Source organism: Polypterus senegalus, chromosome 7 (assembly GCF_016835505.1).
Source record: "Polypterus senegalus isolate Bchr_013 chromosome 7, ASM1683550v1, whole genome shotgun sequence".
In the NCBI taxonomy this organism is placed as follows: Eukaryota; Metazoa; Chordata; class Cladistia; order Polypteriformes; family Polypteridae; genus Polypterus; species Polypterus senegalus.
Genome location: NC_053160.1, coordinates 100,533,574 through 100,557,767, shown reverse-complemented (window position 1 = coordinate 100,557,767; position 24,194 = coordinate 100,533,574). Strand labels below are relative to the sequence as shown.

At 35.7% G+C, this 24,194-nt stretch overlaps 1 protein-coding gene and 1 long non-coding RNA gene across 7 annotated transcripts in view; one reads left to right on the top strand and one right to left on the bottom strand.

Annotated features, from left to right (window-relative positions):
• Positions 1-24,194, top strand: part of LOC120532746 (rhotekin-like) — a 244,501-nt gene that overhangs the window by 199,980 nt on the left and 20,327 nt on the right. For all 6 annotated transcript variants that reach the window (XM_039759087.1, XM_039759086.1, XM_039759091.1 and 3 more), the window contains exons 10-11: positions 7,849-8,002; positions 21,514-21,618. In XM_039759087.1, coding sequence (XP_039615021.1) covers positions 7,849-8,002; positions 21,514-21,618 — 259 coding nt within the window. The remainder of the gene's footprint in view (positions 1-7,848; positions 8,003-21,513; positions 21,619-24,194) is intronic.
• The window catches only part of LOC120532748, a 43,150-nt gene that overhangs the window by 12,395 nt on the left and 6,561 nt on the right, over positions 1-24,194 (bottom strand). The window lies entirely within an intron of this gene.

The following is a 24,194-nucleotide window of genomic DNA, read 5'->3' as shown; positions in this document are numbered from 1 at the left end:
AGGGATAACCCACTTAGACATGGGGAGAATATGCACTTATCACATAAACAACTGAGCTTTAGTGTCCCTAAAGGATGTTAATAACTAGTATCAGAAAAGAGCACAGCAAATCATATATAGTTTAATAAGCCACTACAAAGAAGAAAGGAAAGCAGAAGTGTAAAGCAAAGTAATACCACAAGACTACAGTGAATAAAGACAAATGGCCAGGGTAATTGAAAGATTGTCAGAAAATATACCTTTTGCTGTTTTAAATACCTTTTCCATATTTGTTCCCCGGAAATTAATTTCATTTATTGCCTTAATTCTTTTTACTCATTTTTGCTCCCAGAGACATTTTCCAAAGAACTGGGTATATATATATGTGTGGTGTTTAAGAAGTAATAGTTTTTTGTCTTTCAAACCTGGAGATATAGGATCATGGCACTTCGCATGACAAAGTTATAGGGATGGCAGAACGAAATGATTGACATTCTCAGGAAAAAAAATGTTTTACTTCATGTTAGGCAATATATGCCATTATTTCTGTACTAGACATTAAGCCCGTTACAATAACGGGCGCTAGAACAGTACTGCATAAACATTAGTAGGAACAGTCTATATTAAATGACAAGGGACCTTGACCTCATTCTATTTCTTGTCTTAATTTTTTTTTGTCAAAAATATTTTTGCAAGAAGCCTAAAGTAAAATAATAATAAAAATAAAATAGAAACATATATGACAATACAGCAAGTATAATTAATATGGCCTTAGTGTAAAACAATCTGTAACAATCTGTAAGACACAATATCTGAAGAAGATGTTTAGGTACAATTTTCTATTTTTTTACCTCATCAAATTTTTCTATACAATTTCATTATAGACAGCATTTCTTGTAAATATTCTGTCTGAGTTTGGCAACAGTTTGCCTTGTTCGGGACCATCTACAACCTTGACAACAGTATCTTGAAAACTTCTAACTCTTGATAATGCAACATACATGTATAACTAACTGACTGTGGCTGAATACTGGTTCTGGCAAGTAAATGCCAACTTTTTCTAAGGTTTGCTCTTCTGAGTCTTTCTCTTTTAGCGTTTTTCTGATGGTCATTTTCTTTTTCTTCAATCGATCTATTTGCTCGTATTTTTCTTTCAGCCTTTCTTTTGTTAATGTTTACTTGTTCAGCTGACCATTCTTCCAGGAGATGTTGCTTATATAGGATTTGATTGTCTGTGTCTTTTGTCCTACTTGACGTGTCCTTTTTTTTGGGTGGCATGTTGTTAGTAGATACGTCCGTAATATTTTCTCCTACAGTAATACTGGCTTGTATGTGGCTGTAATATGCATCCCTGTATTGTGTGTGCTTAATTTTCTCTCGCAGTAATACTGGTTTGTATTTCCGTAAAATGCCTGTAATTTTCTCTGACAGTAATACTGGCTTTGATTTCTGTAATATGACTTTAATTTTCTGTCACAACAGTGGGCAATCAGCAGAGTGTCCCCAGAAACTGATGTAATGTGTGGCGTGTAGCTGATAATTGTGCCCGTGGCGACTCCCCAGCAAGTACTGTTTAGTTCCCCAGCAAGTATTTTAATCTGTGCTGGCGTGCAGCTGATTATTGTATGTGTGGCATCTCCGCAGAAACAGATTTTATGTGCGCGGCTGCGACTACCCAATCAGCACTCTCCCCAGCAATGGTATCCTTTATTTCTTATCATGCGCGGCCGTGGCAAGATCATTCACTGTGTGCCCAGCTTCCAGTGTGTGTGCTTTATTTGCTTATCGTGCGCGGCAAAGGCTAGGCCATTCACTGTGTGCCCAGCTTCCAGTGTGTGTGCGTCCACGCGCACCACCAGAAAACACACACACACGGACACCTGGATGCAAACTGGGGTTTCATTAAAGAGGATGCATTGACTGCATAAAGAATTTGGTACTTAATGTTCAATACATTCTTACATCATGCAGAGAGCACAGCTTGGTACAAACTCTTCTTCCATATTGGTTTCAGTAGTGTTTACAAAAAACCTGTATTTATGTATCTTTTTATATCTGATGTACAGCTGTTTGTTTCTGCTGTAAAATGTTTCTGTGTATCATGTACACTGTGGACAAAAATGCATGAAATCGAAATTGAAGTTAATTCTTTTCTTGAAAAGATTTTCACATCCTGCAGTATATGGCAGCACAGGGTCACATGTCTGCTTTTCCGAAAAAAAAAAAAACGGTGTTATGCTGCCATCTAAACGCATGTAAAGGTACTACAAGCAACAGTATTCACGCAAGTCTTTTAATTTTTTTCCTTACTTTTCTGGTGGATCAGAAAAGCAATGCAGCAATCATAAACACATAGAGAAGAGATAGAGAATGTGTCAGACTATAAGCCAGGACTGTCATGTTCATTTATCTTTCAGCGTCTTGGGGAGTGAACACGTTTCTCTGTATTGTCACAGATAAAACCTGGAAAATTCTGGAATTTGCATATAATAGGCATTTATCATTACTTTCTCATTTACTATACCAGAATGACTAATAAGATTTGTGTTCACACATTACAGTCCCAAGTAAGGTGGGGCAGATCCTGAAAGGTACACCAGATTTCAATGAGTTCTACCTTCAAAGGTGTTTTTGTTTTTTCCTGAAACAAAAGTCTGGTGATCCACAATGTTTCAGTATATTGTTTGTAATGCTAGTATTTTCTTGGCACCCTTTTTGTGTACAGTGAACTAATATCACAAAGGAGCATTCAAGATAGAATAAAAAATAAATAGATAAAAAATATACAAACATCAGAGCAACATATAAAGTAGAAGACATATGGTTCTGTATTTGTACCTTTACTAAAAGTAGCTGAAAGCTAATTTTTCATTAGCCAAGTACCAAATGACAATTTTAACACTACTTCACTGCCATCGGAGTGTTCTGCCCTTTCCACTTCTAGTCTAGCACACTTATTGCCACACACTTTTTTATTATAGATGTATGACAAAACAAAGCAGATGGTGGCAAAATTGGATGCCATCATGAAAAATCTCTTTCATCTCCTACAGGAGATGCTTTCATGGAGCACTTTTAGAGACAGGCTCATTGCACCAGGGTGTGCTAAGAAGCGCTTCTGGGGGTCTTTTCTGCCCTCTGCTATCAAAAAATGTACTGCTTCCTCCCAGGGCACTTATTATGTTCATTTTGAAATATGTGCACAATGTACATACATTTATTTATTCATGTAGGTAATGTAATGTTATGTATGTATGTATGTATGTATGGATTGATTGATTGATTGACTGCAGTATTTGTCCTGTGAATATATATCCTATGATTCTGCTGCTGCATGCATCTGAATTTCTACTTGGGATTAATAAAGTTTTATCTAATTTAATCTAAAGCAGCAGACTTGTCCACTGAGGGCATTCTGGACTTTAATGGTCTTTTGGTCTAGTCTGTGTTTGTTTATGTACATAAATATCAATGTGTCTTATTTGCAGCTGCTGTTACACTGTTAAAGTGTACATGCACACGTACCGGTCCCGGTACATAACGACGATTGGACGACGCCACAATCATGCCACAGCCATGTGTGCATGTCCCTCTGTCATGCACCTCGACATACTACACATCAAATGAAAATTCAGAGTCTCGTCTTTCCGATGATATAAACCATTTTGACACACAACAACCACGGCACTGACACTAAATCCTTTTTTACAGAGAAGTAAATACTTTTAAGAGCTGACTTTTCCTACCTTTGACTACCTTTGAAGGCTCTCTGCAAGTCAAACATCAATATTTCTGAGCAATATTGATCTCATTCTGTCCGTAAGGCTCCAGGGAATATAATCCAGTAAAACGATTAGGTCCAAAACACACGATAGATCCTCAAAGGAACAAAAACTACAGAAAACGTTTCTTAACTTGAGACTAGCTCCGACATTTTTTTTCATTTCTATTTGTCATATCAGACGTAATTTCTGTTGGCAATAACCATGCTAAAGCATGTTACACGGAAATGTTAGCTTCTGATTGACACCTAAGTTGGCCAATTACGAGGGGTCTGGGGGGTGACTGGCACCTTGTATAGCCAACGAGTGTCACAGACAGCTGAACGATGATGCACAACTCCAAACCCTGGTAGAATCTACCAGTTTGATTGGACGCTGTGAGTGACACTCCAAACTTACAGCCAATGAGCAGCTGAGCACGCCGATATGTAACTTGCCATGCTAACTTGTAAACAAAACCGATCGAGCTGCGAAGCTGGCATTTGTGCCAGTCTGCAGACTTGGTGCGTGGTTGTTTATTGTGATTTCACCAAGTTTTTTCGCATTTTAAATATGGATAAAAGTACAGATAAACGTAAATACACTCTCGATTAAGTAATAGAGGCATGTACGCGGCGTGACAGTGATCAATCAGACCAGGAGATTTCTAATGGCAGAGAGCGACATGTGACACGCCCTTGTGCTTTCTGCCTGCTAATAAAAAAATGTATATAGTTTGAGTACATTTTATTAAAAAAGTAAAAAATAAAATATATATATATATATATATTTTCGGCCCATAAGTCTTGTTTTGACTATTTTTATATTGAAATGTGTATTTTTTATTGTTTTTATTATGGAATATGAATTTCCATAACTAATAGAGTGACACTGTATGTAGATATAGATTCCTTTAGGTGTAAGCTTTCAGTAGAGCCATCATTGATATATGTGGGTTGAAGCATTCAAAAGTTATTCCACTTTTTCCATACATTCCAAAATGTGGATAATGGATAAACCATAGGTCCCTCTAAAAAGCACCTGGACATTCCCACATAAAAACTGGTGTAAAAATGTCATTTTTACAGATATTCTTTTCAAATTTGAAATATGAGTAGTCAACAAGTTATTCTGTTGGTACATAGTGTGTTTCTGTCCCCACCTACCTACTGCAGCTATAGAGGCCTTTATTTTCACAAAAAAACTTAGGTGAGAACAAAAAATTCATTTTTTCTGTGAGTTCTAATGTGCATATCTTTTGATCAGTCAGACCTACAGTGATTCTGACTACTAAGGGTGAAACTAGAGAATGTTACCTTTACAAAGAGACCAAACATGTGTTTATACTCCAGATAGTTCAATAACAGCAATGATTCTAATTTGAGGAGGTCAAATTACAAGCGATTTAGCAAAAATGACCCCACTTGATAAGGGGTTAAACACACTTTTGTGTTTTTTTTTTCAAATAGAGGCAGACCCAGTAAACTTACTGAATCATTGACCTGAGAAATTACTAAACTGAGCGTCTGAGGCTGCTTGATTCCATTTTTATTCTCCTTTCCTTTTTGAACCAGCAATTTGCTGGCATTTCTAAGGCTAACCCTGACTCCTGAAGTGGTTCATTGTTTACTCCTCGAAGAAATTTCTGGTCTTGGCTTCAAAACTCCTACTGGCCATAAATGAATGAGCTTTGAATCAGGATGACTGGTACTGGTAAAGGCTCAAATGGAAGGAGAAAGAGAGATAAGGATCATGAGAAACATGGTTATTATCATAAATGAAAGCTATTAATAAAAAAACTGGAAAGACACACTGAAATAAAATAGTTAAATTACAAAAAATATTTTGAATTTTTGCCTCAACCAGACTCATACATGAACTGACTTGGTCTGCCGTGCCCCGAAAGAAATCTAAATATATGAATAAACATTTTGGCTGATAGACTTGCTGATTGAGTACTCCTTAACTTCTTTACCCCTGAGATAACACATTCACCTCTAGCCACATGGCCACCATCTGCAGTGAACAGCAGTTAGTGATGAAAGGGTAGGTGATGAGACAATGTTTTTGGTGAAAGAGCAAGCTGGCTTTATTTGTAATTCTTGTACTGTGTGTCAAAGCATAATTCAGAAGCCTGGAGTTGTAAATATGTTAGTCCTTTTTTGGAATTCTAAAAGAATATCATAAACGAAAGAGATTTTATTTTCTAGATGTCTGCAATTTTCACATTGCACAGGAGAAATTCTTTTTAAGAGTAACACTGGTTATAAATGTATTGGTTGAGAGATTTACTAGGTCCACAGACAGGGTCTTTACTATAGGTGACATTTATTGGTAGCTTGACAAAAATGCCTGGAGTCTGCATACTGGTGAAAAACTAAACTGGACAATGTTTTTTTTTTCCTATTTATACAGTCACAACTTAAACTACAAAATATTGTACAAAATAATTTGGTGCTTTTAAAACATTATTCTTCCTCCATTCGTTCCTTTTTTCTATCCCCCTCTCTGTATGAATGTCTTGGCAAGGCCACCATGTATATATATATTGCTCTCTTCTCATGGACTGTGTGCTGTTCTTGTGCAGTGGCTATTTAAGTCTCAACTATGCCTAATCCTTCACCTTATACATTACCTTTTTCTGTTACTCCTTCAGTACAGCTAAGTGGACCCCAAACAATGATTCTAGAGATTAATATGGGTAGTTGGAAATGACAAAGCTCAGTGTGATAGTGTTTTTTTATTATTATATACATCATTGAAAACAGCAATTGTAAACACATTATGCTGTAGCAGGGATATGTGGTGTGCTGTACCCGTTAAGGTTAAACACCTCACATTCCATATGGAGTCATCACACATTGGCCTATGACCTGTTTCAGAGCAAAGGAAAAAAGGATGAAAAGCGCCAAAAATCAGAGCACATATATAAGTCCAAGTTCAAATAATGCAAGACTTTAACCATTAACATCATGTTTAAAAAGTGCAGCAGCTTGGGGAAAAAACTCTGCTAAACACAAAAAATGGGAAGAAGCCCATGTTGCTTTGTGCATTGAAAGTGGCATGTCTACAAGGCTATGTTAAATGCTATGATTCATAAAGTTTGCTACTTCTATCAACCACAAATTTGAAATGCCATGTGCTTCACAAGTAAATGTTATGGTGGGACTGTAGAAAACTGAATTGTGCAATGGAAAAAGGAGCTCTCCTCTTCTTTCATTTTTGCCGTATTAGGCTAATTCAGCCATTTGTTGTTTGCTTTATTCCAGGTAAATTTGAATTGAGAATTTACGCACAAAAGTGCAGTTTGTTTGACACAGATAATCAAAAAATATCAGCATCTTATAAAATTATTCATATTCAATATCTGGTTTAATTTTTGCTTGCATTGAACGGGACTTACCTGTAGGGTTGTTCTAACATTAAACTAATAGGTTCAAACCCATCAAGTCTACGGATCTATCTACCAGTACTAAACTCCATAACATTTCTTTAACCATACTATAATTACTAAAGCTGAAATGGAATGCCAATAGTGTATGTACATAAATAAAATGTAAATGTTTTTTGTGAAATAAAAATTCAGCTAAATCTAAAAATGCAGCATGAATGCTAGCTAAAATTAAACTGAATTTTCAAGTAAGATAAGCAATAATACAAAAAAAAAAACTAATAAAGAAAAAACTATTATAACCTTGAGGTGGTAGAGCAGTGATAATGGTACATACAATATGTTAAATGGGTGAGTGCATAAGGAGTCCCCACCAGACAGAAGAGGTCCAAATCTTGTAAAATTAGACCTAGGCAGACCTATTTGTGTTCGTTATTTTTATTAATACAGCAAACATTTTTTTTGCTTCCTGTTCATATAGTATATTTGACTGATGAATGGGTCAAAAATTGTTTCTGTTTTCTACATTTTTTTTTCTGATTTTCTTTACAAATTATTGCCTTTGAATCTCTTTTTATATTAACTAGTTAAAAATGTAATTATTTCTGTTGTATTATATTATCTGTGCTTTAAGATTTTCATAATGTTCTTAATATTCTACAGTAGTACTTCATATAGTTGATATAAGTAAACCCCTGTTAATCTCCTATATTGCAGGACACACGGATTCGAGCAACCGAAAAAGGTCCTCAAAGCATTTCCATTAGCAACCAGTATGGTGGAGAGGAGGTAACTCACACCCTAATGGCTGAGAGCCGTGATGATACCCATCGCTGGATGGAAGCCTTTTGGCAGCAGTTCTATGACATGAGTGAGTCATTATCATTTGGTGTTTCTTTAGCTCTAAGGTTGAAATGTGAGATTCAAAACTGTAACTTAAAGCAATATACGTGTAGGGAAAAGGGCACAAATACCAATTGACTTCATTTATTATACACAACAAATAAGACATTCAGCCTTTCAGCTATAGCTGTATTTGCATTCTGTTCCCATGGAGATTCTCCTAAAATGCAGGTTTTCTCCTATATCCAAAAGACGCATCTTAAAAGTTAATTGAATTGTTCTAGTATAAGTGAGTATGGATTTGTACATGAGTAAATACAGTGACTGGCTGTGTTAGTTCTTGCTGTGTGTGTCTCCATGTGTTGAGATAGGTTTCGGCTACCCACAGCCGTGTAATAGAAAAACTAGCAGCTGAAATTGTACAGATAGATGACATGATGGAGACTACCAAGATTAATTAACAGTAGGTGATCATTGAATGGCGGGTATCTGTCTTGTAACAGAAATCGATTTTTCTCACTAAAATAGTGACACTGGGCTCCTCTCAACCACCTTGCAGCACGACTACCAAGACATTCAGTGGATCATTTTTTATTGAAATCAGTTGGATTCAAGCCAGTCCAGTTTAGCTTAGTTAGTTAATATTTGTGATTAAGGCTTTGAGATGAAAATGGAGCTGTTTAGTAGTACATATATATGGGATTTGTGCACTGAATAATATTCAAATGTATTAGAGACATAATTGAAGATTTTGCAGTTCCCACAAAGCATTAAGCAACTCAAGCCAATGGTAATAACAGGTGAGCTAACAGCTGTTTTTTTCATGTTTTTTTCTAATGACTGCCAACACACCCAACACAAATATTTATTGAAATAACATCATTCCCCACTTTGTCATGCAAATAAAACAGAATAAAAAGATGAGGTTTGGTTTGCGGAAATACTTGTATTCCTTGATCAGAATCTGACATTCATTTTACAAGCTGCCAGCTATTCTGTATTCTGTCAGTCTGTTTTAGGTTTGTGGAAGATATGGGAACATGTCAATAAACCTAGGCAATTTTTATTCCTCATTCATTTTTATTTACTTTTTTACTGTTTCCTTGTAAAGATGACAACTATAATTCTGTGGTATTGGGGTTATCAGTTAAATTGGGATAAATAACAATGGATTAGTATTTTATAAATAGCAAAACTTTGGCTCAGGCAAACAAGCAAACATATAGGTAAGTAGCCTTGTTTTTCATATGGGATGAGAAAAGGTAGTTACAGAGTGAAATCAGTGTAGATAGACTAGTACAGAGTGCATGTTGAATGAGAGTTACTAGGATGGATTAGAAGAGCAAAAGTGTATTTATTATGATACAAACTCTGGGAGAAGCATATGGTAGGTTTGATAAATGTGTTGGTTAAAGAAGATAAAATTAGTAATTTGCTTCATTATTCTTTTCAGCTCTTCTCTTTAGTCCTTTCTCAACCTGATTTACTGTTGTATCGGCTCAGCTCACCATCCTTCTAATATGTAGTTTAATCTAATGAATACCCAAGACATTAAATCAATTGTTTTCTGATATTGTTCTGTAACACATTGGAATGGATTCTTCACTTGTCCAATGTCAATAAACACACTGCCTCAAGAATCAAACTAGTCCCTTAAGTACCTCCAAAATGTTTCTTGCTTTCTACACTCAAGCCACATAAGGTGCAAAAATTGTACAATATATGTGTGTGAAATAATACACCATGATTATTAAAAAACAGGACAGAGACACCATGATGAGATACTGTATATAGGCTCCTACAGTCTGAGTAAATTAGGCATACTATACAGTACATAAATCTTAAATCAACTTCACAAATTTGAATCTTAGAATATACATAAATTGTACTATATAAAATGAAATGCTATGTCTGGAGAATTAGCACCATGTTTATCTCACTATTGTAAAACAAAAATCCTGTGGAATGAATGACTAGGAGACGATACGTGATCTTCATGTTAAGATCACGAAAGACAAATAAAAGAACCGTGAGACAAAAGAGAATGGGCAAAAAAATAATCGGTAGTGTAATGGGAAGCAGCACACACACATACAGGTATCTCAGTGCATATAAAGCGTATATAGGACAATACGTTATAAATGAAACGTTGACGAATAAAAGATCGCATTAGCGCAAAAAAAAAAGGAAATTCATCATCAGGACCAGGTGTAATTGAAAAAATAGCAGGACAAAGCAAGGTCAGAAATAAAAGGAAATGAGCAGAAAACAAAGTCCTTTCACATTTGCATCATTCAATGCGCAAAACGTAGATTTACACAATAATGGAACATACGCTATGACAATCTTTGGACCCGCAACAGTTAAAGCAACGACAAGTTTAATTTCAAAGAAAACACAATTCAGTCAGGTGTATATTTATGATCACAGAGAAGCAGAGACACAAAGTAGCAAAAAGGACAGCGGCTGGACAGGCTTTAAAAAGATTGAAGGGCAGCGCGACAGCAGCCTCTAGAACCCCCCCACAACGTACGCATTGTTATACATCCACCATCCATCCATCCATTATCCAACCAGCTATATCCTAACTATAGGGTCATGGGGGTCTGCTGGAGCCATTCCCAGCCAATAAAGGGCGCAAGGCAGGAAACAAACCCTGGGCAGGGTGCCAGCCTACCGCAGGGCGCACACACACACACACACACCAAGCACACACTAGGGACAATTTAGGATCACCAATGCACCTAACCTGCATGTCTTTGGAGTGTGGGAGGAAACCGGAGTATAATGAATCTGTATAATATGAGTTTCACTTTTTGACTTGAATTACTGAAATAAATGAACTTTTCGATTATCATTTATTGAGATGCACCTGAATACTGTATTATGTTTACACACAGTATAGTAGAACATTCATTTTATAGGGAACCACTTAAAAATTGTTAATACGAAATTGTTAGATGCTTGATTAGTTAAAAAAATTTTAAAAAAAGTTTAAGAATGTTTCTTTATTTTCTACAATAAAGATTCATCCCTATTATAACATTTGTGTAATTGTTTTTTAATACAGTAAATTACAGTTATATTTATAAAATAACATTTTAATATAAAACAAACTGTTTTTCAAAATAAATGTTACTTCTGAAAAACTGGGCATCATCACTACTCACTATTCAAAAATGTAACATGTTGGAAAATGTTATACATGGAAACGTTAAAATGGGGTTCAACTGTATTAAAAAAAAAAAATAAACGTTGGATGTATATGCACAATCAAAGCAGTTTAACAAATTTAGTGTAACAACGTGAAAACATAGCATTAAATGCATAGCAAGCTTACAGAGTATTTACATAGTAACACATTATTACATGCTACTACCTTATTCAGTCCTTAAGCAGTTGTGTAGTATTGTAGTAAGTATTGTAATGAAAGACAAAATCATTTAAAGAAAGCAGAACTGTAAGCATCAGCTTTTCAGCATACATTCCTCATAAATAGAATGAGTCATTATGTTCAGGCATGCTTCCATAATTCGACTCAACTACAAATCGGTTGTGGATGTATAAAGCAGTCCTAATATCTATATATAACATCAATATATCCATGGCTTAAAGCGATCTAAAGTACAGGCACTTCTCAATTTTTAGCTGTTGCCTATTGGTTTACCCAAACTTGCAGAGGGAACTCAAAAAACATGATTTTCAAAAATGAGGCAAAGCTATATAAAATATCCAATGGTTTCCAAGAATATTTAAAATTTTGCCTGAAAGTAGAGAAATTATGTTTTAAGCATAGGTTAAACACTAATTCTGTATAGTTAATGGGAGGATCAAAGATTGTTTTCTTATGGCTGTTATTTAAAATTTCAATTAAAATACAGTATATAATGGATATCTAGGGTGCATTTTCAGAGGCAGGACACTAACAACATCAACAAAATTAAAATATTTCATAAAACTAATAGTGATACATGATATTTGACCTACCTAGTACAAATTTTAATTACAATAATAATCAAGTTGGCTAAAGCTGTTTTACAGTTTTTTTACAGCCCTTAGGTAAACTTTCTGAAAAATAAGATAAATGAGTACATAAATGATTCATTGCAGTTGAAGAAAATATGCTTAAGTATGTTAACTGATCCACCTGCCAAATACCCTGTAGCTTTGGGTGTTCCATCAAGATCTGGCATGCAGTTGACATTTTGATGTGACATGTTTGAAAACAAATGTTACAGCACTGAAGGTTAAGTATTATGACATTATACAATGAAAATTATCCTTAAAACAGAAATGATGCAAACTTTTGTATTTACAGGTGTTATGTTTGCACATTTGAACCGTTGACATTGTATCATGAGACACTGAGCATTTGAAGATTTTTTTAATTTGTTACAAAAATGTGTCCACTCTACTACACATCTATTGTTGAATTTCAGAAAGACCTAACAATTAGGCAAAAAGTAATACTGCAATGTACTGTAGATTCAGTAGCCAGGATTTTCAAATTAATTCTAGCCAGAACCCTTAGTATATTATTACAAACATTTTACCCACCAAAACACAGAGCAATTGAGGTTGTCCTCTTTTCCTAACAATTAGATGGCTTACCATGATGCATGTAACGTAATGTGATGTGAAACACTTCACTGGCTGTACCACACTTTTATCATATAACCTCTAATTCATATAACTTCAAAGGTGGCAAATAATCCAAATTTTGTACATTAAAGCAGATTAAAAGCCATGACACTAGTATCATCATGTTTGTTTCGGTGATAAGTACTATTTGTTTTTCACAGTTATGGCATTTTGTGTGTGCGTGTGTGTGCGTGTGTGTGTGTGTGTGCGCGCGCATGTTTGGCTACAAATATCAGTACTTGATTTACCCATCCACTGAACATTCTACTAAAATGCATAGGATCATCCATATTTACTTTTGTATATAAAATCCAATTGGTAACATTATTGTTGGAGGTGGGATTGTCAAAAGTATTGAAATATTGATAAGTGTCGATATTAACATTTTTAAATTATTTTAATCCTCATTTTTCATGGTTTTGATTCTATGACCTACAGTTCAAATGCACTTTAATATACTTTGACTTTTGACAGTTGAGCCTATAAGTTGACATGGCTGGAGTTGAAGCCACATTTCCATGCACTAAAAGGTATTAATAATAGGGTAACTTTGGTGCTGTCTGAACCTTCACCAGCACACTTAATTGACAAAGAGGGCAGCCGGAGTGGCATCTGAAGAAGCTTTGACTTTGCAGCAAATGCCGACAGAAAACCGCAAGATACATTCAAGCCTGGTTGCAAGATTTTCTTTTGCACAAAATCAAGTAAAGGGATTAACACAGCTGTTTAGTCACAAACTAAAAGGCCTGACGGATGACACAATACAAAGAATTTCGAGAAATATCATATTTATAAATTTTAAACATTAATAAGTATAAACCTGTAAGCTGTTGCACTTGAAGTAAGGATGTGATATTTATTAAGTTTTTATAGGCTGAAACTTTTTTTATAGCTAGTGTTTAATGCATCAAGACAGAGATCTTCAATTAATATTTACTTCTGGACTAGTTTTATTCTGTGCTGTTCATTCAGTGGCAATGCTTATTAGCATTAGAGCTCTATTGCTCCCTTGATTTTTAAGCCAACGCTGCAAAGTGTGCTTCCTTACTTTCTTTTGTTTTATTATGACAATTTTAAAATTATATTTCATCACATTTATAATATAACATAAGGCACTCTAACTTTTCAGTGCTCAATAACATAAACAGTGGCACTACTCCTGTGTGCTCATATACCTCCAGCTGTGCTTCAGCACATGTGTTTAGTACATCGGTGCTCAATTGCACCCCAACAAGTGTATGCCTCACAGAGCAAAAAAGCATTGGGTCTCATTCGTGAAATGTTTGTAAATTAACAAACACATTTCCATGTTAAAAGCAATTTTACTAAAATCTTACGCCACATTCACAAACCATGAAAACCTCAATTTTTTTTCTTAATATTCTGCATAGATCAATAAATACCAATCAACAGTAAATTATAAGCCATGTACATGTTCTCAATTCATTACCTTAATCCACACCCATCAGTGCCACAAATCTAACCATATAAAGATGTGCTGCCATACATGACCAGGAAAAAAAAAACTTCAAAGAAGTGGAGATCAAAGTACTTTTAACAGAAGGTAAGAAAAGAAAAGAAATATTCTCTAACGTGAGTAGTGATGTTACTGAGTCAGACAAAGGAATTGCTTGGGAAGATGTAATAAATGTGGTTAATTCAGTGTCTTCTGTAGAGCAAATTGTTCAAGAAATAAAACATAAATGATTTGATTGGAAATTGGATGCAAAGAAATGTATATCTGCCCTTGTGCAAATTAATTGAAACAAACTCTGAAAACAACAAAAAATCAGTTTTGCTCAATTTTTTATTATGAATAAAATTCATAATAAAATAAAATTCATGATATGACCCCCTCAGCTCTTGAGAAGCATCTGGATGCGTTTTGTCTTGGAATCCACCAATTTGGAACATTCTTGGAGAATTTTGCGGTCTTTGTGCCAAGCTTGAATTAGGTTGTGCAGTCCTTTCTATAAAGTCACTGCTTAGAAATAGACCAAAATATTTCTATTGAGTTCAGATCAGGAGAGTTTCCAGGCCACTTCAGCTTGTTCATTTAATTCTCATCAAGACATTTCTTCACTTGTTTCAATGTACGAAATGGGGCCAGATCTTGTTGAAAAGTGCATCATGCACTGGGTGCAAGCACCTAATGCTATAATAGCTGAATGAACCCCAAAACATCTTCTTTTGTGTGTGTTTAATGATATTCAGTCATCAAATGTGAATTATAAGTGACTTGTTTAATTCTGCAATAATGATAAAGTGAAGCATTCATTTATTCATTATTGTATTTATTATTAAGATGAACAGGGAGATTCCACTTGCCATGCAGAGACTTCATGTGAGACTCTCAACACTCCTCATACTCAGGAACCTGCATGCCAGGAAAGTGAGTAGGCTCCTCAAGCACTAACTGTGAGCCAGGTTCATTTCTATATTGTGTAAAACACAGCTGGCTAATAAATATTTTGCACACCTTTTCAGGTGAATTTAAAAGAATGCTACCCTTTGTATACAAGAATTGCCATCATGCCTTCGAAACTCCATTTGTACGCTCGATAACAGCACACGCCACTGCATTATAAGCCCATTCCTGTGACATCTGTGGGTTGTTTAGAGATGTCATAAGCCATGTTTTTAATGAGTTAACCCTAACCCCTATGGATATAAACAGTGAGCCTATTTATACCTCTCAAATAAATACAATTTAATCTATAGGAGAAACTTTACTTTTACCGATAAGCCAGCCATCTTGCACAGTACCTTGTTACCCATGTAACTATTCTGCAGAATGAATCTGTTGTGCATACTGCAGGGCCACTGGGCAGCAACGTTGAGCAGTACATACTTATGCTGCACGTTGATAGAACAGAATTGTTTTCTACTCATATGTGCAAACGCATCGTGGGATGGAGCTTTGATGCATACACGTGTCCAGTCTATTGCACCAATGACCCTGGGTAGGCTAGCCAGCTCGTAAAACCATCGGGTAACTTCCACTTGCCTTTCCCCACCATATGAGAGCTGGATGTAATCCCGCAGAAGTGTTAATAAGCCATTAAGAACTCCAGGTAGTATGCGGATCGTAGATGGCCGAGGAATCCCAGACCTGTCTGCAATCTCCCACTGAAATGACCATGTAGCCAGAAAACCAAGTATCGACAGGATTTGAAGATACACAGATATCGCACAGCTTCTTCTTGTTACTCCATCCATCCATCCATCCATTTTCCAACCTGCTGAATCCAAACACAGGGTCACGGGGGTCTGCGGGAGCCAATCCCAGCCAACACAGGCAGGAACCAATCCCGGGCAGGATGCCAACCCACTGCAGGACACACACACTCACACACCAAGCACCTAACCTGCATGTCTTTGGACTGTGGGAGGAAACTGGAGCACCCGGATGAACATGCAAACTCCACGCAGGGAGGACCCAGGAAGCGAACCCGGGTCTCCTTACTGCGAGGCAGCAGCACTACCACTGCACCGCCGTGCCGCCCCTTTTTGTTACTCTTTTCAGAATATGATACATAATAGTGCATAAATGTACCAGAATGGGTCTGGGTAGTCTGAAACAACTAATCAACCATTCATCTCTGCCAACACATCAGCACAATCCCAGAATCTATACTCTCTCCTCAGTGTACAATGAGCCAAATCATGCAGTAGTGCGAGATGAGCCATTATTATGTTCAATCAACTCAGGTTCAAACTTATACCCTTTTATAGGAAAATACACTCAGTTAGGCACAGATCTGCGTGATGTGTTTACTGAGAAACAAAACAAGACACCCATGTTGTTGAATAATCATCAAACTAGTAGCAAATTTGACAAAAATTTTGTTGTGATATTTTGTAATTTATAAATCACATATTTATGCAGTTTTTATTTTATTTCATTCATTTCAAATGTGTTTTGTACAAATGACATTCATATATCATGCTTTTTATTATTTACACACGCACTACACTTGGTCCTGAGCATGTGTAAGATCAATTTGGTTTTTACGAACAGACAGTCCTTACTAAATCATTGATAAATACTGGATGTTCCCTCTATGAACATTTTACAAACATATTCGTTCTGTTCACGTTTCAGGAATGAGACCCACTGGAAGTTACAAAGACATTGTAGTTTACTTATTCAAAAAATGCAATGTGCATTCTGTTTGCTTTTACGCAATGCCTTTAGGTTTGTTAATGCTCTGTTTGTGAGTTTCTTTTCTGAACAATTGTTTTACAAAACAGCAACATTTTTTTTCTTGAATTCTTATTACATTTTTGTTTAATATATTTATGTATACTCTTTGAAAAATAATGCAATACTTATTCAATTAACATATAATGACATGCTTAAAATTTAATTATACTACCTCAGTAGCAGTATTTATTTTCATTAACGTAAATAAACTGTTGACGGGATCTAAGCTTGTTTATTTTTTTTTTTTGTTTGCAATACTTTACTCTTAACTTTTACAAAAGATTTTACTACTTCAAATATTTGCAATAAATGACTAAAATTTCTATTATTTGTTTTCATAAATGTAAAGATTTTAATGTATACAGAATTGAAATTAATTTAAATTCTTTTTTTGTTGAGTTACATTATATACTGTACTGGGATACAATATTGATCTGTGATTTCCTTAACTCATTGCATTAAACTAACTTAAATGGATAAGACAATCTTGCTAGAGGTCTTTTACTATTAGTCCCAATAATGGGCTTTTTACTCCTAGCTAGCCAATTATTTAAATCATACTTTACAGGTTACAGCTCTCTATGAAACTTATGTAACTGTAAAGGGTGGCAACATGATGTATGTTGATTGTGCATACAATTTACAATTTTCTTCAACTGTACACATGACAGTATTACTGCCACTACCTTGGCAATTAAGCATGGAATTATCATTATGTACATAAAGACAGACCGCATACAGAAGCTGTCAAGCAAGGTAATAGGGTATCAGGTTATATATAATGAGGTGTTTTGTATAAGTCAACAGAGGTTATGGCTAATATAGGTAACACACTGGTGAGGCTTCACCTAGAGTACTATGTGCAGTTTAAAGACACAGCAGCACTAGATCATTCAGCGCATAGTGACAAAGCTAATTTCAGGACTAAGAGGTACGAGCCATGAGGAAAGACTGAAGGAACTGAACCTTTTTCATTTAAGCAAAGAGAAATTAACAAGGGACATGGTAGAAGTTTTAAAAATTATAATTGGAACTAGCTGAAATACCCAGCATTGCCCAGGAGGAAAATAAAGTTTTGTTTTTTAATTGTTTGAGAAAAATACAATGTAAAAAAACACAACTTTAAAAATAAGTTAACAAACAATGAAGACTCACTAATGTGTTTGTCTTGCCGTCTTTTATTTATGTTATCATCTAGTTGACGCTCGGAACCAGGTTCTCAAACATAAAGAATGCTGACAGTCACCTCTAGTTCACCCCCTGGTGGTCATTCTATATAAGTATTACTGAGTTGTAAATTAATTGTGTTAACCAAGCAAACAGACAAGTGCCAGTTCACATTTTGACAAGGTAATTACAATATTAAGGTAAGAAACATGTTTAATTTGGTCTTACATGTAAATGTAAGTGTAAGCTTCAGACAGCCTCATGAAGAGTGTGGTAAATGTTCATCAGTACAGAGAGTAGTGTAAAGCCATAACAATACCGCTTGTAATGCATCAGTCTACAGTAAGACAAATCATTGTAAAATGCTGAAATATTTTTAACTAGACATTAAGCTCGTTACAATAACGGGTGTTAGAACAGTAGTGCATAAACATTAGTAGGAACAGTCTATATTAAATGGCAAGGGACCTTGACCTCATTCTGTTTCTTGTCTTAATTTTTTTTTGTCAAAAATATTTTTGCAAGAAGCCGGAAGTAAAATATTCATAAAAATAAAATAGAAATGTATATGACAATACAGTAAGTATAATTAATATTGCCTTAGTGTAAAACTTTGTAACAATCTGTAAGACACAATGTCTGAAGAAGATATTTAGGAAAATGTTTCTATTTTTTACCTCATGAAATGTTTCTATAAAATTTCATTGCAGACAACATTTCTTGTAAATATTCTGTCTGAGTTGGCAACAGTTTGCTTTGATCAGGACCTTGACAACAACATCTGGAAAACTTCTAACTCTTGATAATGCAATATATAACTGACCGTGGCTGAATACTGGTTCTGGCAAGTAAATGCCAACTTTTTCTAAGGTTTGCTCTTCTGAGTCTTTCTCTTTTAGCATTTTTCTGACGATCATTTTCTTTTTCTTCAATCGATCTATTTGCTCGTATTTTTCTTTGTCTTTCAGCCTTTCTTTTGTTGATGTTTACTTGTTGAGCTGACAATTCTTCCAGGAGATGTTGCTTATATAGGATTTGATTGTCCGTGTCTTTTGTCCTACTTGACGTGTCCTTTTTGTTGGGTGGCATGTTGTTAGTGGATATGTCCATAATATTTTCTCTTACAGTAATACTGGCTTGTATGTGGCTGTAATATGCGTCACTGTATTTACTGTGTGTCTTTAATTTTCTCTCGCAATAATACTTGTTTGTATTACCATAAAATGCCTGTAATCTTCTCTGACATTTAATCTGCAGAGTGTCCTCAGCAACTGATTTAGTGCGTGCCGTGTAGCTGATAATTGTGCCTGTGGCGTCTCCCCAGCAAGTACTGTTTAGTTCCCCAGCAAGTATTTTAATCTGTGCTGACGTGCAGCTGATTATTGTATGTGTGGCGTCTCCCCAGCAATGGATTTTATGTGCGTGGCAGTGACTACCCAATCAGCACTCTCCCCAGCAATTTTGTCCTTTATATGTTATCATGCACGGCCATGGCAAGGCCATTCACTGTGTGCCCAGCTTCCAGTGTGTGTGCGTCCACGGTGCAGTTGCGCATGGGCGGGGCACGGCGCGATGCACAGCGCAGCCCGATGCACAGCGCGGCCCACACATGCGCACTTCACCAGAAGACACACACATGGACACCTGGATGCACACAGGGGTTTTATTAAAGAGGATACTTTTGTACCTGTCATTTTCTTTGAGTAAAGTGTGGAATGAATATCAAAGAGTCTGTTTTAAAAATTATTTGCCAAGAATGAAAGTTTTAACAAATATGTCGAAGAAAAAATAGGTTGGGTGCATGCTTTGATAGCAGACACTTGATAAATACAGCCATTGATCTCACAATTGCTTTAGAGTAGGACATGAGACATATTTATGGAGCATCCTATACCTACACTCAGCTAGGAGTACAAGTTCACATTTGAAAATGAATGATTTTACAATTTTAGCCGCAAAGTGATACTCATCATAACGATTTCTAGCTGCCTTGGAAATCATTAGAACACTTTGTAGTTTTCTGATACTCACAATAATGCTTCATCACAAAGATAATATTAATATTCAAAGAGTAAGAAGAAAAACTTAATAAAAGGATAGTGTGCTAAGCTTCATGTAATTATTGTCACTTTGCAGCAACATCAAACATAATACTGCTGTGAGCTCAAGATGGAATGATTGAGACACACATTGGATGAGAGTTAAGTCCAATAATGGGCATGTTTGTTTAACAATGAGTGATCCACAGCTGTGCTTTTAGAAGAATCACCTTCCCACTGTTATGGCCACAGGAAACACATTGTAAAGTAACATTTACTAAAACTAGGTATGACTATAAGTCATAATTACTCTTCCAGTGTCCCCAAACCATCTTCCACTATAACATGCCATGTCTTTCTTCATAATCTCACCTTATCTTCTGTGAGGCTTTATTTATCCAAAGCCCTAGGACTGTCTGCTTCCCTTCTTTAACCATCTGGGGCTTTTAAACTGTAATTCAAATGTTCCAGGGAGTCGTAGATTACAGAACTCATCACACGTGTATGACATTTCTTTGTAACTCCATCCAGCCTCACTTATTATCAGGATACAGTTTGCATCTATGACCACCCTTGTATTGATACTGTGATTCTGCTTGTGATTCATATATGTGTGCTCATCCATACTTGAGACAATGATCTTTATGTATGTGTCAGTTTGCATGAATGTAGCATACTTCAAAATTACCTCACATGGAATGTTGTGAAATGTATAATCTGGGTATTATCTCACAAATTGTAAGGGCATTCAAAGTTTGGTACAAAATTTGAGAAATCACTTGTTGTGACATACCCAAATCATCACTATTGCAATGTTGCATTTTATACTTCGTGTTACCAGCACTTTCATTTCTGTAAATAGTGCATGGTTTCTCAATTTAAATGGAACGATTATGTGACATATAATATTTGTTTCAAATATTATTCCATCTCTGTCAAATCGATGTTGTCTTGAGTTTTCTAAATATTCCACCTTTCCCTTGATTTGCATGCTGATCTCTGTCTGAATACCATCTTTTGGCAGCTCCTAGTGAATTAGGACAGCTCACAAGCTTTCCTAAATCCTATTGAAGTTAGGAGTAGTTTCTTAAATTAGGAAAAATAATAAAATACTTTTACTACTTCTCCTAAGTAAAGGACCGGATTAGCATAATTTTGAGACTTTTTTTTTAACCAGTTAGGACCATTTTCATACTTTGAGACACTTGATAAATATGGGCACAGAATGCATTAAAAAAGTAAAACTTGCATGTAGTTACATATTTTTATTTTCCATATTAATGCTAAAAGGACAGAGTACTGTGTTGATCTTGAGAAGCAGAAATATGAAAATTAATTCATTTTAGTCTTTTAAAATGTGTGGATTAACAACTAGCTGAAGTGCGAGCAGGGTTTAGAATTTATTTACTGATTACTACTTACAGAGGATAATTGTACTTAATATTAATGGGCAATTATTAATATGCTTCAAAACACCACCAACAGGTCAGTGGAAGCAGTGCTGTGACGAGTTAATGAAAATTGAGACACCATCACCCCGGAAGCCCATTACAATGCTTTCCAAACAGGGATCTTTGTACCATGAAATGGGTAAGAATGTCTGTTTAGATTTCAAAGCCATTGTGCATGCATATTTTTTAATTCTTGAGCAAACGGCCTTTATTTTATGTTTTATGTGATCAGTGTACATATATATATATAATATTTATTTATTATTTGTTTATTATTATATTTTAAAGAGTGTAAAACCTGATCAGCCATATTAATACTGTATTACCAAATGTTCATGTCATGTTTTTGAATATTTGTTAAAGTGGCCATCTGTAAATATGCAAGTAGTTTGCAAGGAACATACAGGTTCAGTCACCCTTGTAGTCAACCTGAATAATAGAGGGGAGCCAATCAACTTTATTTTTAAGAACTTTTTATTGATAACAAATGCACTAAACATATTTTTTAACTTTTTAACTTAAATCTCCCAAGTGCATATACAAAGTAAGTTATTAGTTGTTCATCAAGATCATTAGGTAAACGTACAATTTGATTTTCTTTACATTTAAGAGCACTGAATGTTAAGACTCTCTTTAATCAGTATTCAATTGATATTATGTTATATTGTACTTTTGGATGGAATTTTTTATACAGTATATTTATTAATATATTTCTTTTTTGGTCAAGGTCGCTATCTTTTATTCTTCAGAATATAACTGAGTCATCAGTTTTTATTTATCTTTATAAATGTATACAGTTCTCTTTGCCTGTGAATTATATTGTGTTATATAACAATAAATTGAATTTCACTGAAGCTTGAAAGGAAGAAAGTGAGTCTTGCTTTTAAATGTCACTTCTTTCAAATTCAGCATTCTGTTTATAACATATTTTTATACTAGAAGACATATAATCTTAAGCAAGGGTTTTTGAACAGTCTTAATACCTGCATATATTTCATTGGTTTCTTCTTGTAGGCTATTGCTGAATTCTGCTTTGTTAAGGTATTTGTTTATTCCATTTCTGCAATCAGTCTGCAAATTTACAATTAGCCAGTAATGTGAAACATTAGAAGGTAATGCATTAAAGCACTAATCATTAAACCATAAAAGAGTACTTTCACACATAAATTTGCTAATGTTTTTATATTTGAGTTTCAGACATTATTTTAACATCTCTCTATATATAAAATTCAATGTCTGTCTGTCTGTATATCTGTCCGCTTTTCACAAGAGAACTACTTTACGGATTTAGGGTTTTTTTCCTATATTTTGCTGTTACTGTTGATTTTGCGACCTCTCTCATTGTGCTATCATAGTTCGCTTGTGGGACCAATTTATTTGTGTGAATCCGAAAGAAACGCAGCAGGCCGAGATGAGGGGTTGGCCTTCCTCACTCACGCGTCAGCCTCGGGGAGTATCTTACATCTGCTTAGCTAGCAAACAAGATAACCACTTAATGGATTTACAGGTAGATTGTGTTTTTTTGTAGAATTTGCTTGAACATTCCGGTTGATTTTGCAGCTTCTCTCATCGCACTAAGAATCATAGTTCGCTTGCAGGAGCGATATATTTGTGCTAATCTGAGACAGAGACTGTGGGCTTAGGGGAGGGGGAAGCGTGAAATCAGGAGTTGGAAGTCAGCCTACCTCTGTGTTTTAGAGTATAACTTGCCTCCGCTTAGCTAGCGATACCTTTTTGTTTATTGATTGTTAAAGTTTGTCCTGTTTCACTACTACATGGGCGGAGCCGTAGGGAACAGCTAGTTTTTAATAAGCATCATCACAAAATATTACTGCATATAAAAATGTTGACAGTGGGAATGCTTATTTTGAGATATGTCAGTCCATCACAGTAGAATTCCTCTGTAAATAAAAAAACAGCCCCATTAAAGAGACTGAAAACACTTCTGTATTTTTACTAAATGTCACACATACAATAAAGTCTTATTAAACCTGCATTACAAGTGTATATATAAAATAAGCTACAGTTTTATTTGATTTAGAGTGACAAAAAACAAAAATCACTCCATGACCAAGTTCAGTAGACTAAAGCAATTTCCAATAACAGAGACAACATCAAAACAAAATAATCTCAAACCATCTTAATTGAGCATGGAGTCAGTGGAGACTGGCATTCATCCTGGCAGCACTGGAAGACAAGAACCAGTCCCTTATATAGTAGGGTTTCCGTTCATAGCATGGTCATTCATACATGCTGTCATACTGACAATTCCTTGCTATTTTCAATAAACATAATAATCTAGGGTGGCACAGTGATAGCACTGCTGCCTCGCAGTTAGGAGACCTGGGTTCGCTTCCCGCGTGGAGTTTGCATATTCTCCCCGTGTCTGCGTGGGTTTCCTCCGGGCACTCCACAGTCCAAAGACATGCAGGTTAGGTGGATTGGCGACTCTAAATTGGCCCTAGTGTGTGCTTTGTGTGTGGGTGTGTTTGTGTGTGTCCTGCGGTGGGTTGGCACCCTGCCCGGGATTAGTTCCTGCCTTGTGCCCTGTGTTGGCTGGGATTGGCTCCAACACACCCCCGTGACCCTGTGTTCGGATTCAACGTGTTGGAAAATGAATGGATGGATAATAATCTATATATATAATTCACTAAGGGCACGCAAGAGAGTGAGTGCAAGCAAGACAGAGAGCCACGCCTGCCAACTCAGAGAGCC